We start from the raw sequence: 21445 nt of genomic DNA, 5'->3' as shown, positions 1-21445 counted from the left end.
ATTCTAGCTGAGGCACTGATATTAGTGGTGGGGTAAGTGAATTGAACAGTTAATAATAATCAACATCAAGCAACAATTCTTTTTTATATTTCAAGATAAAACATCCAGTGTAATACTAGGCCATACTAGGTCTGATGCTATAAATCCTACTCCTGATTCAAAATCATCCCTCTTCTCCCCAGCTCTTTGCCAAACCTGCCCTTAAGGAGGTGCTTACTCAGACTAAGGGTTTTTAAAAGTTTTTTTTAAAAAACCACCTCCCTTCTCAAACGGACCTAAGCTAAGACTTTTGACTTCAATAGGCATGTGACAGTACCTCCCCTTCTTTTACAAGTCTTTTTTTTTTTTTTTTTTTTTTTTTTTAATGAAAGCCTTTCAGTTCACAACTGCCTAAGTGAAGAAGTAGTTGGCTACAGAAGGTTACATCCTGATGAGGTCTAGGAGGCCAGAACAGACATAAATAATTCCTTGCTCCCTTTACCATAGATGCATCAATCTGCGCCAGGAGGCGGGGATTGTTCTGTTCCACTGCTTCTAGGCATTGGAGCATGGCCGTGACGTGGGCATCACTTAGCAGGAAAGCAGTATCTGGGGAGAGAAAAGCTACCACAGTGATGGAGCCCAATAGGGAGACATTTGGCTTCCCTCTATGACCCTAGGAGAAGTTCAGGAAAGGAGAGAGGGAAAAGGTAAACATGACTTAAGGAGAATCATGCCACTGTGGAAAGAAGAGGAGCTAGCAACAAATAAAGTATGAGAGGCTAAGTGATATGCAGTATAGGAGATGGGCCAGGACAAGAGGCTTCAAAGTCAGAATGACCCAGATTTGAATCCTGGTCCGGGGTGGTTTTGGCCAAGTAACCCAACCTCCTTGAGCTCTACTTCCCTGATTGGAAAACAGGTATATTAACACCCAACTCTCAGGGCTATGTTAAAGGTGTATGTATAAAAAGTATGTAACAGTGATTGGAATATACAAACTCTCGGTAAATAGTACTTATTCTGATTGGTTTGTGTGAATGGGAGTAGGAGAATAAGTGTGCATTGCATAGGAAGTAAGAGAAGACTGGCCACATGTTTCTAATTAGAATCTCTATGGCATCAAGTAAAATTATGAGACCCTGAGTAAGACTGAGTCTATAAAGGAAGAGTAAAGTAGAAAACAACGAGGAAGTATATGCCACAATCCTGGCTATGTGACTCTACCTACCTGTGTAGAATTTTCTGATATACTGTCTATCCCCAAGCAGAGGTCGGAGCTGAGCTGAGAGGCAGTGGCACTGCAAGCTATGCTGCAGCCACAGCTCTGCAATGGCACGCTCACTTACGCCATCAGTGCTGCTCTGGCTGTTCTCGTGCAAGTTGATGAACTAGGAGGCAAAAAGGCATGAGTCAAAACATGTATGTATACTGGTAAAGCAAGATTAAGGCCTAATGACCTGACAACTAAATTGAGACTGGTTAAGAGGAGGCAATCAGAGGCATTTTTCCTCTGACTGGTACTTAAAGGTTACTGAGGAAGGAGAGGGAAGGAAGGTATAACAGCTCCGCTGCTGGACTGGGTCACAGGCATCTATTCTGGGCTATTCAGAGGATTAGAATAAACCTGACCTCTTGCCTTCTCTTCACGGAGTCCTCTACTTCAGATGGCCTTCATAAAAAGATGCAACAAAAACTTGGGGGGAAAAAATTTAGGAAAAACATCACCAAAGAGAAACCATCTGAGCACCTCTTTTTGCCTCTAACCACAGTGTTCTCTATTTGAAACCTCCTTCTTCTTGGCTCTTTCTGAAAGCAAGGTCTGACAGCCCAGGATCAAAAAATGTATGGGATGACAATTTCAAGCAGTATCTAAGAGTAAATGACTGAAGCAATATACTTTATAAAAGGAAACTAGTGGGAGGTTTGGTGGGAAAAATAAAATGAAGACAAAAAAATCTATATAAGAAAATCACTGGGCTCTTGCTTCTTCACAAAAAAGGATAGTCTGAGACCTTGTTATCTGGTTCCCTGATCACTTAAAAACAAATTACTTTCCCAATACCATCTCAACAATGAATCTGGCAGTGGGTGGGGTAATACATGAAATAAGTAAGTATTAAAGATGGGTGATGGCTATCTTGGAGTTCATTACACTGTTCTCTTTAATTTTGTATATATTAAAATTTTCCAATGACAAAGAGTTAATAAATAAATACATAAATAAATTTGGAAGTTATTGCTCTGGAAGTAGCTCTGTAACCCTGGCCAAGGCACTAACTGCCTCCAGCTCTGTTTCCCTGACTAGAAATCAGGGGTAACCTGATGGGCTGAGAGGACAGAAGAGTAGAGTGGTAGGATGGCAGTCAAAGCTGTTAGGAACATGCTTGGCTCCATTTGACACTGCCTTCCAAAAGCCTCACATTTCTTTCTAATCGGTGCAGCCTTTTCTTCTTGAACAGTTATTCACATTTCAGTCCTACTTCCCCCAACTACTTAGGGAACCTCTTGCAATATGCCCTGGATTTTGAAAAGCTTCACTCTGGTCCCATATATGCAGACATTTTGAAAACAACAAAACTTTTTCAACCCTTCACCAGAGGAGAGAAAGTGGCCTAGAATAATGTGTTTGCAAGGTTTTTTGTTTTTTTTTTTAATTAATTAATTAATTTGTTTGTTTATTTATTTTTAGAGAGAGGGGAAAGGAGAAAGACATGGAGAGAAACATCACTGTGTGGTTGCCTCTCACTCGCGCCCCCAACTGGGGACCTGATGTGCAACCTAGTCATGTGCCCTGACTGGGAATTGAACCAGCGACACTTGGTTTGCAAGCCGACGCTCAATCCACTGAGCCACAGCAGCCAGGGCTGCAAGGTTTATTTTTTAAAGCAAATAATCCTCCCCTCCAAATCAGTCCTACAGAGATAATTTTCTCTCGTCAGTTAATAAGAAACTTGACACACACCATCCTTCTATTCCAGAAGACTCTCCAAACAGAACATCAAATAACAAAGCCTTGTGGTTACCTTCACTTCTTACCTTCTCCACATGAAGGGCCGAGTGGGGACTAAGCCAGCGGATATCTTTCACAAATTGCCAGTAATCAGTCTGGCGGCAACACACCTGCTGCGGGAATACACACAGTAAACAAATCACTACCATTTTGGACCAAATCTAGTTCTAGTGTTTGCATTCAAAAAGGGAACCAAAAAGAAAAAAAGAAAAAGAAAGGTATAACCTTCCTTTGCCTAAAACAAAAGTTCTCAGCAGTAATAAAAGGAATACACGACATGTTAACTTTTTTAAAGGGTAACTGTTTAAAATTATTTTAATTGTTCTTTTGAACAATCCATACATATGATATAGAAGACTATACAGTGAAAATCATCTGTGCTCTATGCCTAGCTCTTCGCCATTCAGCAATAAGAGAACAATTAATCTGATTTTTAAAATGGGCCAAAGACTTTAACAGACATCTCACCAAAGATCTACACATGGCAAATAAATGTACATGAAAAGATGCACCACATCATTTGTCATCAGGGAAATACAAATTAAAACAACACAATATACTTATTAGAATGGCCAAAATCCAGAACAATGGCAACATCCAATGCTGGAAAGGATTTGGTGCAAAAGGAACTCTTATACACTGCTGGTAGCAATGCAAAATGTTACAGTCACTCTAGAAGACAGTTTAGTAGTTTCTTACAAAACTAAACACACTCCTTATTATTTACCCAAAGGAGCTGAAAACTTATGTCCATGTAAAATCTACACATGGATGTTTAGAGCATATTTATTCATAATTACCAAGACCTGGAAGCAACAGAGATGTCCCTGAGTAGGTAAATGGATAAACAAACTGTGGTCCAACCCAACAATGGAATATTTTTCAGCTCTACAAAGAAATGAGTTATCATGCCATAAAAAGACATGAAGAAAATTTAAAATCATATTACTAAATGAAAGAATTCAATCTGAAAAGCTACATACTTTATGATTCCAACCAACTACATGACATTCTGGAAAAGGCAAAACTATGGAGACAGTAAAAAGACAGTGGTTGCCAGGGTTTGGAGCAGGGGTAGGATGGAGAAAATGAGTGGGTGAAGCACAAGAGGGTTTTCAGGGCAGTGAGACTACTCTGTATGCTACTATAATGGTAGTTATATGTCATTGAAAATTTGTCCAAACCATAGACTGTATTAAGACCAAAAATAAACCCCAAGGTAAACTATGGACTTTGGGTGACAAAGATGTATCAATGTAGGTTCATCAGTAGTAATAAATGTGCCACTCTGGTGGAGAATGCTGATAATGGGAGAGGTTATGCATGAGTAAAGTCAGGAAGTTAATGGGAAATCTCTGTACCTTCCGTTCAATTTGGCTGAGAACCTAAAACTTCTAAAAAATAGTCTCTTTTAAAAAATTTTAGGCCCACTTAATAAACCACTCTTGGGAAAAAAATCAATAGAAAAGAAATAGATATTCAACAAACAATGTTGTGAAAACTGGCTAGTTAGAAGTAGATAAATTCAGGCATTCTCCACAAACCATATACCAAAGTAAGTTCCAAATGGATTGAAGATCTAAATATGAAGGAGGAGAATAAGAAAGAAGATGGGGAAAAGAAGGGAAGAAGAAGAAGGCACAAAGGAGGAGGAGGAGGAAGAAGAAGGCGGTGGCAAGAAGGAGGAGGAGGAGGAAGAAGAAGCACGCAAGAAGGAGGAGGAAGAGGAAGGAAGAAGGAAGAAGGGGAAGAAGATGAGGTGGGGGAAGAGGGGGGAAAGAGGAAGGAGGAGGAAGGAAGGAAGGAAGGAAGGAGGAGGAGGAGAAAGAAGAAGAAAAACAACTCTATCTCACAAGGGAAAAAAAAGTAAGAATATTGGATTTTTGAATTAAACATTTTTTCAATGTATAAAAGCACAAGTATATATAAATAAGGTACAGATAGACGCATAAATGTTTTATTTTTGTACATAAAATGTAAAACAACATGCCCTGGTCAGGTGGCTCAGATGGTTGGAGCGTTGTCCCCTACACCAAAAGGTTCCAGGCTCAATTCCCTCCTGGTCAGGGTACATTCCTAGGCTGCAGGTTTGATCCCCAGTTGGGGCATGTTATGGGAAGCAACAGATCAATGTTCTCACATCGATGTTTCTCTCTCTCTCTCCCTTTCTCTCTCCCTTCCTCTCTCCCTTCCTCTCTCTCTAAAATCAATAAACATATCCTTGGGTGAGGATTAAGGAAAAAATTTACAGCATTTTTATAATAGCAAAAAATATTTTAAAATGTAAGCAGCTTCAACACTTATCAGCTAGGTGCTGATTAAATAAATTAAGAGTACATTCATGCATGTGATACTATATACATATTAAAAATTATGCTGTATATTTGCTGAAAGAGTGGATGGCTTCCCAATTCTCCTGATCCTGAGGAAGAAATGCTTAAACTAGGCAGCAGTCTACTCTCTAAAATAACTAATGCACTTTTATTCCCACCAATTGAGTCATGGCTTACCAAGGAGCAGTTATTTATGTTCACAGACCTATTTGTGTCCGTTGTACTTGTAATTTCACATTGAAAGTAATGATTATGCATACTGATGAAATAAGTATGTTTTAATAAACACAAAAATAATGTGCTCTTAAAATCCTCAATAAAAACTTTATGTCAAATTAAGTATGGGTAAAACAACTTTCAAAGTTAGGGAAAAAAAAAACTAAAAATGTAGAATGTTTTATATTCATTTTACAGGATCTTTCAATTGCTAGTCCAATATAAAGAATATGAAACTGGAAGTCCTACATGATGTATTATGGGGAAAATTTATACAAGAAGGACAATATGAAACTCCATCAGTGTATCCACATGCACAGAAAATACTTTGGCCCTATAGCCAAAGATTGTTGAATAAATGCAAATTTACGTGTTTTAAATTAAAATAAAATGCTTAAGTGATATATCTTAATCAGCAAATGATCCAGGTCTTGATACATAAGAAGAATTTTCCTGTTGTTATCAAAAATGATATGGTAGTTAACAGGTAAATAAGACTACAACTGTTTGAATGTCGGGGAAAAAACCAACAACTAAGGATGCTGCATGAACAAGGAACGACTCCTACCACAACGAAAAGCTACAATAATTAAAACTGTGTGGTTGTGACACTGAAATAGAGAACAACAAACCATATTCGAAACCCAAAAATAGACCCATGTGCCAAGATAAGTATATTCAGAATAAATTACATATGGAATGGTTTAAACGTAAAAAAAAATTTAGCCATAAAAGTAACAAAGAAACCATAAAGGAACATTTTTAATCATTCCAGAGTGGGGAAGCCCTTTCTAAGCATCATAAAGAGCCCAGAAGACCTAAAAGAAATTATTAACTTGACTTATTAAAAATTTTCTTGCATAGTAAGAGCCACCATTAAAAAATGTCAGGACAACTGTGGGGAAGGAGGTAGAAGGGGACTAAATGTAATGTAAAAAAATACAATCAAGATTAAATTTTTAAAAATGTCAAAAAACAAACCAGGAAAAAAATATTTACAACTCACATTACAAAGGGCTAATTTTCTTTTTTTATTAAATTAAATTTATTGGGGTAACATTGGTTAATACATTATATAAATTTCAATTGTATAATTCTATCATACATCATCTGTATATTGCACTGTGTGCTCACCACTAGTTTTCTTAATAAATATAGAGCCCCTACAAATCCACAAAATAAGGCTAAATATCTAAGGAAAATGAGAAAAATAGTAAAAGTTTGCAGAAAAATAGCTTAATGACTCTTATAAACATCTTTAATGGTAAGAGAAATGTAACTTTTCACCTATTATTATTGGTGATAGTTTAAAGTTGAATAACACCCTATATTGGCAGTGGTTTAAAGAATTAAATACTCATACATTTATGATGGTGTAAACAGGCATAACTTCCTGGAGGGCAATTTAGCAACAGCTATTAAAATTGAAAAGCACAGCCCTGACCAGTGTGGCTCAGTTGGTTGGACATCCACCCACAAAGCAAAGGGTTGCCAGTTCAATTCCTGGTCAGAGCACATGCTTGGGTTGCAGGCCAGGCGCATGCAACAGAGGCAACTGATCAATATTTCTCTCACAGGTCAATGTTTCCTTCTCTTTCTCCCTCCCTACTCCTCTCTCTAAAACTAAATAAAATCTTTTTTAAAAATACTGAAAAGCACATACTCTTGAGAAAACTGAAGCGAACCAAAGAACGCAGGCATGGATTTGGTGACTGGAGAGGTTATGGCGGATGACTGCTGTATTTTGACCAAGGTTATAAAGCACCTGGTGTGCAGGAAGTGGCTGCAGTGCGGATGGAGAAGGAAACTTGCAGGCACCGACCTACTAAGAACTACCTGAGATACCTGACAGCCCTGAATTATTCTGCTTTTGAAACAGACATAATGAGAAATGAATTTGAAAGACCAACTGCTTGACAACCAATTGAATTGCTCAGTATAAAACAGTATGAACTTCTGGCCCCTTCCTCAGGTCAGAAAAATGACATTACTGCATGGCAAGAATGTGTGAACAATTCTATGGCCCAGCTATAGCATCAAATGTTCACTGAGAATCTGGAACTAATGTCACAGTATGGATGCAATGCCTAGAAAGCATATAATGAAAATCTAGTTCACATGATTGAACATGCACAGAAATATATTCAAGATTTAAACGGGCAATGAAAGACCATGCAATTCACAGCTGGATTAAATTAAGAAAAATGAAGTCAAATTGGGTATCCCTGGTCAGTAAGAAGTTGTGAGATTGAAAGGACTATTGTGCAATTAGAAAATGAAGTCTTTCAAATAAAGTAGCAATATGAAGAGTCCAAGAAAGGGAACATCCAACAAGACTTCCGAGAAGATAAATTAATTTGGTGGATAGAAAGGAAGGCAAGTTGGGCTTTCACAGATGATCAGACACCTGAACTATGAAGGACAATAGTATCTTGTGAAAATCATCAGTGGTTAAGTGTTTAGAAACCATAGAAAATGGACTGGAACTTCTATTTGTACATTAGCAAAATAAAATATTTCAACTCGGTGGTAAAAAGAAAAGCACATACCTTTTACCTAAGAATTCTACTTCTAGAAATACAGTAAAGGGCAAAATGATCTACATATAAGGTTGTTCACTGTTGCATTATTACCAGCAGCAAATGACTGAAAGCAATCTAAATGTCCACTACCAGGAGACTGGTTAAATAAACTATGATATATACATACAATGGAATATTATAAAATGACAGCTATAAAAAAGAATGAAGTCCTTTAGGTAATGATTTTAAATGAATTACAAGATATATCAAGTGAAAAAACTAAGTCGCAGAATAGATTATAGTGTGCTTTTATTTGTGTTAAAAATCAGGAGGTGTAGTAAAGAAAATTATTCATATTTGCTTTTATAAGCATGAAAATTCTCTGGAAGGAAACTGGTAAGCAGTAATTACCTATGGGATGAGAAGGATGTTTCACTGTATATGGTTTTACACTTTTTGTTTTTTTAACCATATAAATGTATTATCCATTTAAAAACTTAAATATTTTAAAGAAACTTATAGAGTGATATATACAGTACAATCTTAATATTTTAAAAAGCACTTAAAGGCACAGAAAATAGTAAGAAAATCTACCAAAATATTAAAGAATGATTGTTATTGCTATGGAAGGACTAAAAGCCCAGATACAGGCTATCAAGGAAAATGAGACCCGTCTAAGAATATAATCATGATATTATAGCTTTTCTAAGGCTCTGATTTTTTAAAATATATAACACATATTTCATAACACATCCTTATGAAAGCACAGAAGAAATGACCTGCATGAATCATTGTACCCCTTCCCCCTCTACTAGGGCACAACACCCAGAACAGTTTCTGGATGATGCAGCAGTCAGATCTTTGAAAGCCTTAATCTTTAGGGAGGAAATGAAAGGTAAAAACAAGTCCTTAACTTAGACTTCAATTTTTAGGTCTTTACAAGGCAGTACAGAGCAGTGGTGAAATTACTATGAATCTTTTGTTTCTGATTCTTCCCACTGGGGCCTATAGTTGCGCGCGTGTGTACGTGTGTGTGTGTGTGTGTGTGTGTGTGTGTGTGTGTGTCAGATTGGCCTGGTTTGTTCTGCTTTCACTATTAACACAACTTCTATTTTGCAGGTGGCCACATACTTTAATATTTCTCATTGTAATAACCAGGTGCCTTCACAGATATCAATACCTTTAATAACAGTAACAAGATATGTTAATATTGTTTTGCATTTACCAAGCATCTTTCATTTGAGAATTTCATTGACTTTACTATTTCATCATGACACATTTTCTCTTTCTGGCACAGATGGTAAAACTGTCCTGTAATATGGTTAAGTAATTACTCTAGATGGCATTGTAAAATCAGTAATAGAACTAGAAGGCAGGGCCACTAATCTGGTAGCTATTTTGGTCATCAGTCTGGAAAACTTGTATTGAGTTTTTGCAAAACACGTTGGCATGATGCCCTAGTTTCTAACCTGGAAGAGTGAGTAGCTGGCAATCCCACAAATTAGTATTAAAAATATCAGGAGGAAGTGCAATCTCATGGGAGAGAATAAGTTGGTTTTGGGTCACATTGTGTTTGGTCTGTAGGACAGCCAGCCAGCCAATGTATAGCAGATGGTTAGTCTTACGGACCTGGTGTTCAGCAAAGACATCTGAGCCTGGGGTTATTTGTGTACAGATGAGACTTAAAACAAAGCAGATGGGTAAGGCTGTTTCAGGAAAATGAACAAAGAAGAGATAGGACATAAGACAGAACCCCACTAAAGACTAATATCCAAGAGGAAGAGATTCCAAAGAAAGAAACTAAGAAGAAAAGGCCTCTATGACATGATAAAATAATAATGCCATAAAAGTCAAGGTCTGACAGTAGTCAATAGTGAAGGACAAAAGACAGTGTTCAAAGGAGAAATGTTAATTGGATTTAGTAACATGTCATTTTTACTTAAACTTTAGCACCAGTGGTAAAAGAAACCAGATTACGGTGGGTTAACTTAATTCATTTTGAAATACCAAGGTTCATAATTATTTTTTTCATAGGACTACATGTAACTTGAAACTTTAAAGAAAAAGGAACATTTACGAATTACTTTCTACATGCCATGAACTTCAATGGGCAAATTTGTATGCTTTTTCATTTAATCCTTCCATCAAACACTATGATATTTATCCTCATTTTTACAGATGACAAAAGCAAGGCTCAAAAAGCAGTATTACCTAGTAGTTAAGATTGATAATTTATTATGCTTTCTAAAGTTTTTCATGTATTATCTCATTTAATTCTTACAACAATCCTATGAGATAGGTACCAGTGTTATCTCCTCATTTTACATGAGGAAACAGTGGCACAAAGAGTTATATAACTCCCTTAGTACTACATAGTGGTGAAGCTGAGATTTAAATATGAGCAGTCTGATTCAAAAGTCTATAACTGTAACCATTATGTCATCCTCCCCCCCCCCCCCCCCCCGCCCCAAGGACCTGAGCAATGAGTCCGGATTTAAATCCAGGTTCTGTTTGATTCTAAATACTTCTGTCAGTCTGCTACCCAATGTTGCCTCCAAATTCCTATAATACTGTTTTCATAATGATAACCATTAAGAACAATTCTTTAAAAGACAAAAAATTTCCCCTATCTTCAAAAGTCATTAGAAGAGAAGGCCTCACCTTTAAAACTTACTCTGAATAAAGAAAATCTAACTTAAGCCAACTTTTCCACTAAATTCTAAAAATATCTAATAGGAACATTGGTTTAAAGATACTATTTAAAGGTAATATACACATTTTTAGAAAGGAAGGCAGCACAGTAAATTCTATCAACTACGAATACCTTAATAGCAATTCATTGATTAGCTCTTTTCCAATGTGCCTGCTAGTTGAGAATAAATTGATAAAAAAGAAAGATAAGCCTGGTTCAGTGAAAAGAGTTTCTGGAAAAAATACTAGGCTCTGACAAAGAAAGAGCATGAGTGTTTGGGAACACATGATTATGAACATATCTGTGAGGTCTGATTTTTAAAAAGTAATAGGATACCAAACCCACTGACTCACTTAACAATTTTATTCAGACCAAACTTTATTTAAAACATTGCAAATGGCCCTGCCTGGTGTGGCTCAAGTGGACTGAGTGCCAGCCTGAAAGCCCAAAGGTCTCTGGTTCAATTCCTAGTCAGGGCACATGCCTGGGTTGTGGGCCAGGTCCCCAGTTGGGGGTGTGCAAGAGGCAACCAATCTATGTATCTCTAACAAAATATTTCTCTCCCTCTCTTTTCCCCTTCCTTACCTTCTCTCAAAAAAAAAACAAAAACAAATAAAAACAAAAAAAAAAAACCTAAAAAAAGACAAACCAAAAAACCCCACTACAAATGAAGTAACTGCCAAAGATAAAGCAAAAACCATTAAATATTATTAGTTTCAACTCATTTTCAATACTCAAAGCTTATTAGTGTTTGAGGATATTAAAGAAAAGAAACTCAACATCGATCAAGTTTATATTTTAAAAAGTAAGCTATAACTACAACTACTATTCATAAGCATCAACCAGTTGTCTACAAAATGATGCTCACAGGAAATTCTAAAAATAACAATATTCTATTAATAGTTCTCAGATATGTCCTAGGATGATCTTAAGAGGAAAATTCCAATGATTGATCATCACTGTCCTTATCGTCTTCCCTGTCATCATCATATTGTACAGTAGTACTTCCCCTAAGAGGTCAGACTAGTGGCCAGCATCTTCTTCCTCCCAACAACTTAATGCAGCTGTTTCTTTCCAACAAATGATTCACCCAATCTAGCGAAAAAGAAGGTCTACATACCTGGTCATGGATGAGCCCATGATAGAGAATGCTCTGCATGTCCCTGCAAAGCCGTTCCAGGCCACCATACTTGGACCAGACATTGGGGTTGTTCGCTGACACTAAACCCTCCACAGTAGTCTTCAAATTACCCAGCAACTGCCAGTGTTCCCTCCTGCAAGGGCATCAATTATACCAATGATTAGTTAGCTCGTTGTACTTAACCCTGGTCATGTCAAAGAAAGATAAGGCAAGAATCCTTCTACCCCACATTCTAACATTCTCTCCCCTATTAACTTTTCATTTGGTCATAAGACCCAAGTCTGAGAGGACTGAGGTTGTAAAGAACACTAAGATATATATATATATAAAAAAAAGCACCTTGTATGGCATATTGTGCTTTGCAAGGTGATCTTGGTCTACTATTATTCATCCTTACATAAGTAGTCAATAACCCTGTGTTTCCAGGAGTATGACCCAGCAAGATCCCCTTCTGGACAATGACACTCCATGGACAACACACAAAGAGATGAGGACATTTGCTCAAAACCAGAAATCTTTGCCAAACAAGAAAGCCAAAATATAACTTTTATTCACTATATTTCCAGCACTAAGTACACATATCTATACACAAATATTATGGATAAGAATATAAACTGTCCATGATTTTCCCACCAGGATTGAGACAAAAATGTCTTGTTTGCACTGAGCCATTCTGGGACATGCGCCCCAAATCAGTCAACTATTTACTTATTCTCCTAGTGGAAAAGTTTAGAAATTGCTGCCTTAGATGATCTTCAAGGTTTTTCTAAATCGCCAGCATTTTCTCACCACAGCTTCCAACCCAATAAGAACTCAAAATCAACTTCAACTGAAGGGAAAAAAAACTGGATGCAAACTGGCTAAGGAAAGCATGAGAGGAGGTGTCAAACTCCTCCTTTTTGGGCCCCCAACTGTTGTGCTATACACTTTACCTTGCCCCACCTTAAATTCTTTTTAGAATACTACTTGCTCTTTCCTCTTTTCAAGAACGGTAATGAGAATGGTAATAATTTCTTAAAGGAATTTTCAACATAATTACTTTATGTTATTTAACTACCTACAGGGATGAGAGAGTCCTGAATTGGAATCCTTTCTAGCTGTACTCAAAATGAACTTCTCTTACACATTTTTGTACATTTTCTGAGCCATTTTTAAGAAGTGGATGAGTACAATAAAGGCGGACAAATAAAATAAAATGAATGAGCTAGGTCCGGTAGAGGGATATCATCAAAAAAGAGAAATTCAGATGAATCTCACTCTGGTCATCTGCTCTGAAAGCACTGAGACAAAAAATTTATTCGAACCGGGAGACACTGGGTTTTCTTAACCTGATGCCATTAAACATTTGAGCCACCAGACTCCTGTTCTATTTCCCACCCCTCGTTTTTATTGAGATATAATTGACATATAACATTATATTAGTTTCAGGTGCACAACAAAATGATTTGGTATATGTATATATTGCAAACTGATTACTCTAGTAAGTTTATTAAACATCCATCACTTCACATAGGTACAATTTTTTTTCTTATGATGAGAACTTTTAAGATCTACTCTCTTAGCAACTTTCAAATAAACAATACAGTATTGTTAACTATAGTCACCATGCTGTATATTACATCCTCAGAACTTATTTATCTTATGACTAAAAGTTTGCACCTTTGGACCACCTTCACCCATTTCTCCCACTTCTCATCCCCCACCTCTGGCAACCAACAATCTGTTCTCCGTTGCTATGATTTTGGGTTTTTCAGATTCACATATAAGTGAGATCATATGGTATTTATCTTTCACTGTCTGACTTATTTCACTTAGCATAATACCTCCAAGGTCCAACCATGTTGTTGTAAATGGTAAGATTTTCTTCTTCTTTATGGCTGAATAATGTTCCATTTTGGGTGTGTATTAATACCACATTTACTTTATCTATTATGCTTTCAGTGGTCATACAGGTCGTTTCCATGTCTTGGCTATTATAAATAACACTTCCATAAACACGGGGTGCAGGTATCTTATTTTTAAATTAATACAGGTATCTTTTTGAGACAGTGATATCGTTACCTTTAGATATATACCCAGAAAGAAAATTGCTGGATCATACAGTAGTCCTATTTTAAATATTTTGAGGTATCTCCGCACTGTTTTCCACTGTGGCTGCACCAATTTATAATCCCACCAACGGTGCACAAGAGTCCCCCTTTCTCCACATCCTCACCAATACTTGTTATCTCTTGTCTTTTTGATAGCCCTTCTAACAGGTGTGAAATGACATTTAATTGTGGTTTTGATTTGCATTTCCCTGATGACTGGTGATGTGGAACACCTTTTCATATACCTGTTAGCAATTTCCCTGTTTTATTGCTATACTAGGCCTGAGAGATATCTCACGATAACTAAGATATACACAGGACTGAGGTGGTCATTAAAATGACATTTATTGTTGTGCTATGAGAAACTGCCATTACAGAGACCAACTGACTGCCAACTTTTGCTTAAGTGATTCCATTTTCTATGCTTCCTCAGAGTTAATCTGGCTTATTCAGACTGACACAATTTTTACATTCCAACGAGTTTCAATTAAGTTTTGCAGGCCTGACAGCCAGTCTGGTTCCTCACGTTACTATGCATACCTGTGTTCTGATTCATTCTCTACTGATCTTACAAGCTTAATTGTCAAAGGACATCATGATAAATCCTGAAAGCAGACACCAAGTACCCTATCATCCAAAACTGTACAAAGGGCTTTGAAATCCTAGAAACCTTGAGCATTTAGATCTACTGACAACTTCTCTGGACAAAACTAAAGAATTTTCTTTCCCCACAATAAAGTGTCCCTGAGATACCAAAGCTACAAAAGAATGTGGCTCCTACTCTAAGATACACCAAACAACCTATATTTGGTACATGCTCATGTAGAGGAAAAGTGAACTTCTAAAAAATTTAAGTTTACATAGCTAGTCGGTTTAGTGTCTTAATGTTTTTTGGGTCCTTTATCCTAATTATAGAGTTATTATTTTCAGAAAGTTGAAATACTAAATTCAGTTGAAGCCCATACACAGTGGTTGGGTTAATCCATTCATACTTGAATCTTAGATGCAAGTAAAGAGATCACCACCAGAAGTCAAATACCCCTCCCCATTCTTTAACCACATCTTAGCAAGTAGGGTCAGTCTTTCCTACGTTAAAGCTGTCTGATAATAATTATTTGGATGGTATCACCTTGTATTCACAGGTAACCTTTCTCTGGGCACAGGCCAGGCCTTTGAAGTATATTAGGTTCAAGGCACCCCTTTGCAGAGCCACTTCTGCAAGTACACAACGTGTTCTCTTTTAATCGCCATAAATTAAAAGCAGTTTCTAAGCCGCTCACCCTGTGCCAAAAAAGAACGAGGCCTGAGTGGCAAGGGCCAGCATAATTCGCCTCTATCTGAATAATTTTCATCAACAAGCAGCAAAGCCAGTCTCAGAATACAGTCCTACCTATTTTCTTTTGGGAGGATTTTGACTACATTCCTCCTTTAAAGATGAACAAGAATTGCCTAAGCAACTCAAATGAGTATAACCAAGGAAAAAGTTTTCCTAAATGCCAACTCAGTCTTTTTTTTTTGGCTGGGTCATTTATTTTGATGTCACTTTTTTTCCACTAAATATTTTTGCTTGTTTTTCTATTACAGTTGTCTCACTTTTTTCCCCATTGCCCACCATCACCTTGCCCACCCTTCTCCCACATTCAGTCCCCATCCCATTGTCCATGTCCATGTGTCACTTATACATGTTCCTTGACTAAATCCTTCCCCTTCTTACCCACCTTCTCTCCATAGCTCCTCCCTTCTTGTCACTGTTAGTCTGCTCCTTGTTTCCATGTCTCTGGTCCAGTTTTGCTCATTTGTTTGTGTTGTTCCTTAGCTTCTTGTATTAGGTGATATCATATGGTATTTGTCTTTTGTTTCCTGGCTTATTTTGCTAAGCATAATTTTCTCTAGTTTCATCCATGTTGTTGCAAATGGTAGGATTTCCTTCTTTCTTTCTGCTGCATAGTACCTCACTGTGTAGATGTACCACAGTTTTTCGATCCACTCATCTACAGATGGGCACTTAGGTTGTTTCCAGCAGTTGGCTATTATAAATAGTGCTGCTATGAACATAGGAGTGCATAGGTTCTTTTGTTATTATTGATAGGTATTTATTCACTGCAATTTTCCCCTTTTGTACTTGTGTTCCTCTCTGTCTCTCTTTGTTTCTTCATCTTCTTAAAGCAGAACCTTTAGCATCTCTTGCAATGCTGGTTTGGTGGAGATGTATTCTTTTAGCCTTCTTTTGTCTGGGAAATTCTTTATTTCACCTTCCATTGTGAATGAGAGCCTTGCTGGGTAGAGTAGTCTTGGTTGCAGGCCTTTGTTTTTCATTGCTTGGAATAGTTTTTGCCATTCCCTTCTGGCTTGTAGTGTTTCTGTTGAGAAATCTGATGATAACCTTATTGGAATGCCCCTGTATGTTATTACCTGTTTCTCTCTTGCTGCTTTTAGGATTCTCTCTGTCTTTCGATGTTGCCGTTTAAATTATGATGTGTCTTGGAGTGGGCCTGTTTGGGTTCATCTTCATTGGGACCCTCTGTGCTTCCTGGACTTGCGTGACTTTTTCTCTCATCAAGTTAGGGAAGTTTTCTGTCATTACTTTTTCAAACAGGTTTTCTATCCCTTGCTCCTCTTCTTTCCCTTCTGGTAGTCCTATGATACATATATTATTATGTTTTATGTTGTCCTGCTGCTCTCTTAAAACCTCTTCATTCTTTTTCAGTCTTTCTTCATTTTGTTGCACTTGCTAGGAATTTTTTTCTACGTTGTTCTTCAACTCACTGATCCAATTTTCTGCTTCCTCTAGCCTCCTTTTAATTCCTTCTACCATGTTCTTCAATTCAAGAATTGTATTCTTCATTTCCTCATGGCTCTTCTTGATAGCTTCTATGTCCTTTTTCATGCTGGTGTAATTCTCAGTAAGTTCCTTGTAGTTTCCCTGGAGTTCTTTGTAGTTTTCTTTGAGCTCGCTGAGCTCACTGAGCTTCCTATAATCCATGTTTTGAATTCCATGTCTGATAGTTTGCTTTCCTCTATTTCATTTAGCACTCTTTCAGGGTGTTTCTCCTTTCCTTTCAATGGGTGGTTGTTTCTCTATCTCCCCATTTTTGTGACTCTTCTTGTTTGTTGATGCTTCTTAGATTGATCTCCCAACTTAGTCTTAAGGTTGCCAAATCATTATTAAAAGTGACACTCAAGGTTAAAATAGAAAAGTTATAAGCAAATGTTACTTTTTAAAGTGTTACACTAAATAGTTGAAATAAATAGTAAATAAGTATTATGCAATTGTAAAGTGAGACTCAATCCAAGAAATATATATTGGCCTATTTTCAATCCCCAATGCTCTTTTAAGTGATAATAGGAAATCACTTCAATTTATTGGCATATCGCCTCTACAGTGTGTCATTTATGTGAAATGGAGAGTGGTATCTACCTGATATCAGAGTTGAAAATCCGTTGTCTCAAGTTAGGTAATGATTTGGTCCCTGGAATGTAAGGAGAGGTATGTGACATCATATAATGGAATATCGTGAAACCATTAAAAATTTTGATTAGGAAGAGCTTCCAAAGCTAACAACAGTAAGTTAAACTATAAAAAGCAGAATATAAAATTATATTTGTGATCTCAACATAAAAATACTGAGAAATAGCCCTGGCCAGTGTGGCCGGGTTGCTAGGGCATCGTCCCACAAAGCAAGGGGTTGCCAGTTCAATTCTGGGTCATGGCACATGCCTGGGTTGTAGGTTCCTCCCCAGGTTAGGGCACATACAGTAGGCAAACAGTTGACTTCTGGTCAACATAGGGACATAGGTAAACACATTCCGCCTCCTCACACAACTACAGAAAAATTACCTCAAGACTACAAGACAAATATCACCCAGAACCATCAGAAAATCAAGCTGTATGGAAGTCCGACAATCAAGGATTTAAAGAAGCCACATTCACCCACACGTGGGGAGGAGGCAGAGATGTAAAGAGAAGTGGAGAGGCGTGGAGCTGTTGGAGTGGTGTGGAGAGGCAGCAAAATGGGCAGTCTCACATTCACATGTGGTAGATAAAAATTGGGAGCGATATCTCGGGAGTGAGGAATTCCAGCCCCAAACCAGGCCACCCAGCAGCCCAGGGTTCCAGCTCCAAGAAGATAAATCCCTATAGTTTCTGGTTGAAAAGCCAGTGGGGGCTGGGGCAGTGAAAGAAACTACTAGATTATCAAGACACTCATCTTAAAGGGCCTGCATGGACTGAGGACTTACGCACACCCACCTCCTCTGGGATTCAGCACCAGGGCAACAACTGGAAGGGCAGAAATGGCATATGGGAGAAAGTGAGGAGACTAGAATCATAGTGAATGCTGGGAGACAGCTTCCTCCTGGGCAAACCTCCAGAAGCCAGGCAGCTGCATTTTCTCCTGAGTGCTTCCCCCACAGAGAGCCACAAAGCTGTGAAATGGGTTGCTCCAACCCACACAATCTACAGGTATACTCTTCTACAATAGGCTAGGCTACTAAGGAAGCCAAAGCAGCTCTACCTAGTACACAGAAACAAAAACAAGGAGGCAGTCAAATTGAGGAGACAAAGAAATATGACCCAGTTAGGCACTTCTGGCCAAGATGGAGAACTAGATAGACATGCTGCATCTCCCTTCACAACTAAGAAGGAATACAACTACCACAAAACTAGAGACAACTAGAAGTTCCAGAAAATCGAGCTGCAGGGAAGTCCAACAAACAAAGATATAAAGAAGAAATACTCATCCAGACAAGTAGGAGGGGGCGGAGCCGGGGCAGAAAGGATGTGGTATTGTGGCGGCAACAGCGACAGCAGCAGCAGGCCGTCAGAAAGCGCAGTCACACATTTTAAAAAGTCAGAAGGGACACCTGGGGAGCACTCCCAGCAATAGACCGGACTGCGCAGCTCATGGTCCCAGCACAGCAGAAAATAAAGCCTCATTGCTTTTGACTGTGAAACCAGTGGGGGTTGAGGCGGAGAAGAAACTGCCCGTCTCTCAGCAGAGGCCACTTGTTTAAATGGCCCACACAGTCCTAGGACATCCACAGACCCACCCAATCCGGGAACTATGGCGAGGGCAACAGCTAGAGAGGCATCAGTCCCATACAAATTGGGAGAAGTGCCTGAAAAAGGGGCGAGTGCTGAGAAAGTGACATTGTTCCCTCTCAGACCCCAAACAGCGCCTCACGTGGTGAAACAGGTCGCCCTCTACTGATGAATTCCTAAGGCTCTGCCCCTTACAACGTAACAGGAGCGACGGCTCTACCTAAGACACAGAGGCAAACAAACACAGGAGGCTGTCAAGATGAGGAGACAGAGAAGTATGGCCCAAAAGGGGGAACAGATCAAGGTTCCAGTGGGAGAACTAAGCAAAAAGGAGATAGCCAACCTAACAAACGAGGAGAGAGCCAACCTAACATATTAAGAGTTGAAAACACTGGTGATAAAGATGCTCACAGGCTTGACAAATATGCTTAAGTATGGCAAACGCATAAGGGAAGAAGTGAAGGCTATGCTAAGTGAAATGAAGGAAAATCCACACAAAACCAATAGTGAAGGGAAGGAAACTGTGGTTCAAATCAATGATTTGGAACATACGGCAGATAAAAACAGTCAGCCAGTACAGAGTGAGGAAACAAGAATTGAGAAAAATGAGGAGATGCTTAGGAACCTTTGGGACAACTTTAAATGTGCCAACATCCAAACCATAGGGGTACCAGAAGGAGAAGAAGAAGAGCAAGAAATTGAAAACTTAAGTGATAAAATAATGAAGGAAAACTCCTTGAATTTGGCGAAGGAAATAGACGTACAGATCCAGGAAGCACAGAGAGACCAAAACAAGCTAAATCCAAAGAGGACCACACCAAGACACATCATAATTAAAATGGCAAAGTTTCAAGATAAAGAGAGAATCTTAAAAGCAGCAAGAGAAAGTAGAGAGTTTCCTACAAAGAAGTGCCTAGAGGACTATTAGCTGATTTCCCAAAAGGAACTTTGCAGGCAAGAAGGGACTGGCAAGAAGGATTGAAGGTTATGAAAAGCAAGGACCTACAACCAAGATTACTCTGTCCAGCAAAGCTATCATTTAGAATGGAGGGCAGATAAAGTGCTTCCCAGACATAGTAAAGCTAAAGAGCTCATCATCATTAAGCTATTATTATATTAAATGTCAAAGGGACTTACTTAAGAAACAGATCAAAATTATGAACATTAAAATGACAACAAACTCACGATGATCAACAACCTAATCTAAAAGATAAAAACAAAATCCAACTAAGCAAACCAGAATAGGAACAGAATTATAGGTATGGGGATCATTTGGAGAGTTATCAGCGGGGAGGGGGAAGAGGGAGAAATGGGGAAATGGTGCAGAAATTAAGAAGCATAACTGGTTGGTACAAAACAGACAGGGGGAAGTTAAGAATAATATAAGAAAGGGTGAAGCCAAAGAACTTATATGTGTGACCCATGGACACGAACTAAGGGGGGGTGGGATTGCTGGAGGGAAGGGGATACTGGCCAGAGGGGAGCAAAGGAAAGAAAAGATCAGGACTACTGTAACAACATAATCAATAAAATATACTTTAAAAAAAAAAGAAAAGGAAATATGGCCCAATTAAAAGAACAGAACAAAACTCCAGAAAAATAAGTGAAACAGGGTCAACCAACCTATAAGATGCAGAGATCCAACACTAGTTATCACGATGCTCAAAGAACTCATGGGAGTATGGCAACAGTATAAAACGGACCCAGGTAGAAATGAAGGTTAAATTAAGTGAAATAAAGAAAATTCTACAGGGAAACCAATAGTGGAAGGAATGAAACTGAGTATCAAATCAACAATTTGGAAGATAAGAAGAAAAATAAAACATTCAATCAGAAAGCAAGAAGAAAAAAAGATTTCAAAACAATGAGGATAGACTAAGAAGACTCTGGAACAACTCCGAATGTACCAACATCTGAATCATAGGTATGCCAGAAGGAGAAGAGGAAGAGCAAGAAATTGAAAACTTACTTGAAAAAATAATGAAAGAAAACTTCCCTAATTTGGAAAAGGAAATAGACCTACAAGTCCAGGAAGCACAGAGAATCCCAAACAAGTTGGACTCAAAGAGGACCAAGATACATCATAATAAAAATACCAAAGGTTAAAATAAAGAATCTTTAAAGCCCCAAGAGAAAAGAAGAGAGTTACCTACAAAGGAGTTTTCATAAGACTATCAGCTGACTTCTCAAAAGAAACTTTGCAGGCAAGAAGGGTCTGGCAAGAAGTACAGTAGTCCCTCTCTATATCACAGTTCACTTATGGCGGCATCACTGTATCAAAGAATTTTAAAAAGTATTATACGTAATTATTTATCGCAGATTTTTCGCTATATCGTGGGATTTTGCGGTACTGTATACGTATGTTGTTAAAGTTCCGTAGGTTTAAGAGTATATAATATGTTTAAGAACGTAAGTAGC

The 21445-nt window shown here is 38.1% G+C and overlaps 1 protein-coding gene and 1 pseudogene across 10 annotated transcripts in view; one reads left to right on the top strand and one right to left on the bottom strand.

Moving 5' to 3' along the window:
• The window catches only part of RUBCN (rubicon autophagy regulator), a 63190-nt gene that overhangs the window by 26947 nt on the left and 14798 nt on the right, over positions 1-21445 (bottom strand). For 6 of the 10 annotated variants that reach the window (XM_090277965.1, XM_090278002.1, XM_090277984.1 and 3 more), the window contains exons 2-6: positions 17405-17456; positions 11876-12029; positions 3019-3105; positions 1211-1370; positions 482-588 (exon numbers count right to left, since the gene is read on the bottom strand). In XM_090277965.1, coding sequence (XP_090134091.1) covers positions 482-588; positions 1211-1370; positions 3019-3105; positions 11876-12029; positions 17405-17456 — 560 coding nt within the window. The remainder of the gene's footprint in view (positions 1-481; positions 589-1210; positions 1371-3018; positions 3106-11875; positions 12030-17404; positions 17457-21445) is intronic. The other 4 variants (XM_090277975.1, XM_090277994.1, XM_090278034.1 and 1 more) reach the window with 2 other exon arrangements.
• LOC150021701 (pre-mRNA-splicing factor SPF27 pseudogene) lies at positions 7241-7959 on the top strand (annotated as a pseudogene).

The sequence above is a fragment of the Furipterus horrens genome, unplaced genomic scaffold (assembly GCF_987537825.1).
Source record: "Furipterus horrens unplaced genomic scaffold, mFurHor1.1.pri manual_scaffold_1, whole genome shotgun sequence".
Taxonomy (NCBI): domain Eukaryota; kingdom Metazoa; phylum Chordata; class Mammalia; order Chiroptera; family Furipteridae; genus Furipterus; species Furipterus horrens.
This window is presented reverse-complemented; position numbering and strand designations above follow the sequence as displayed.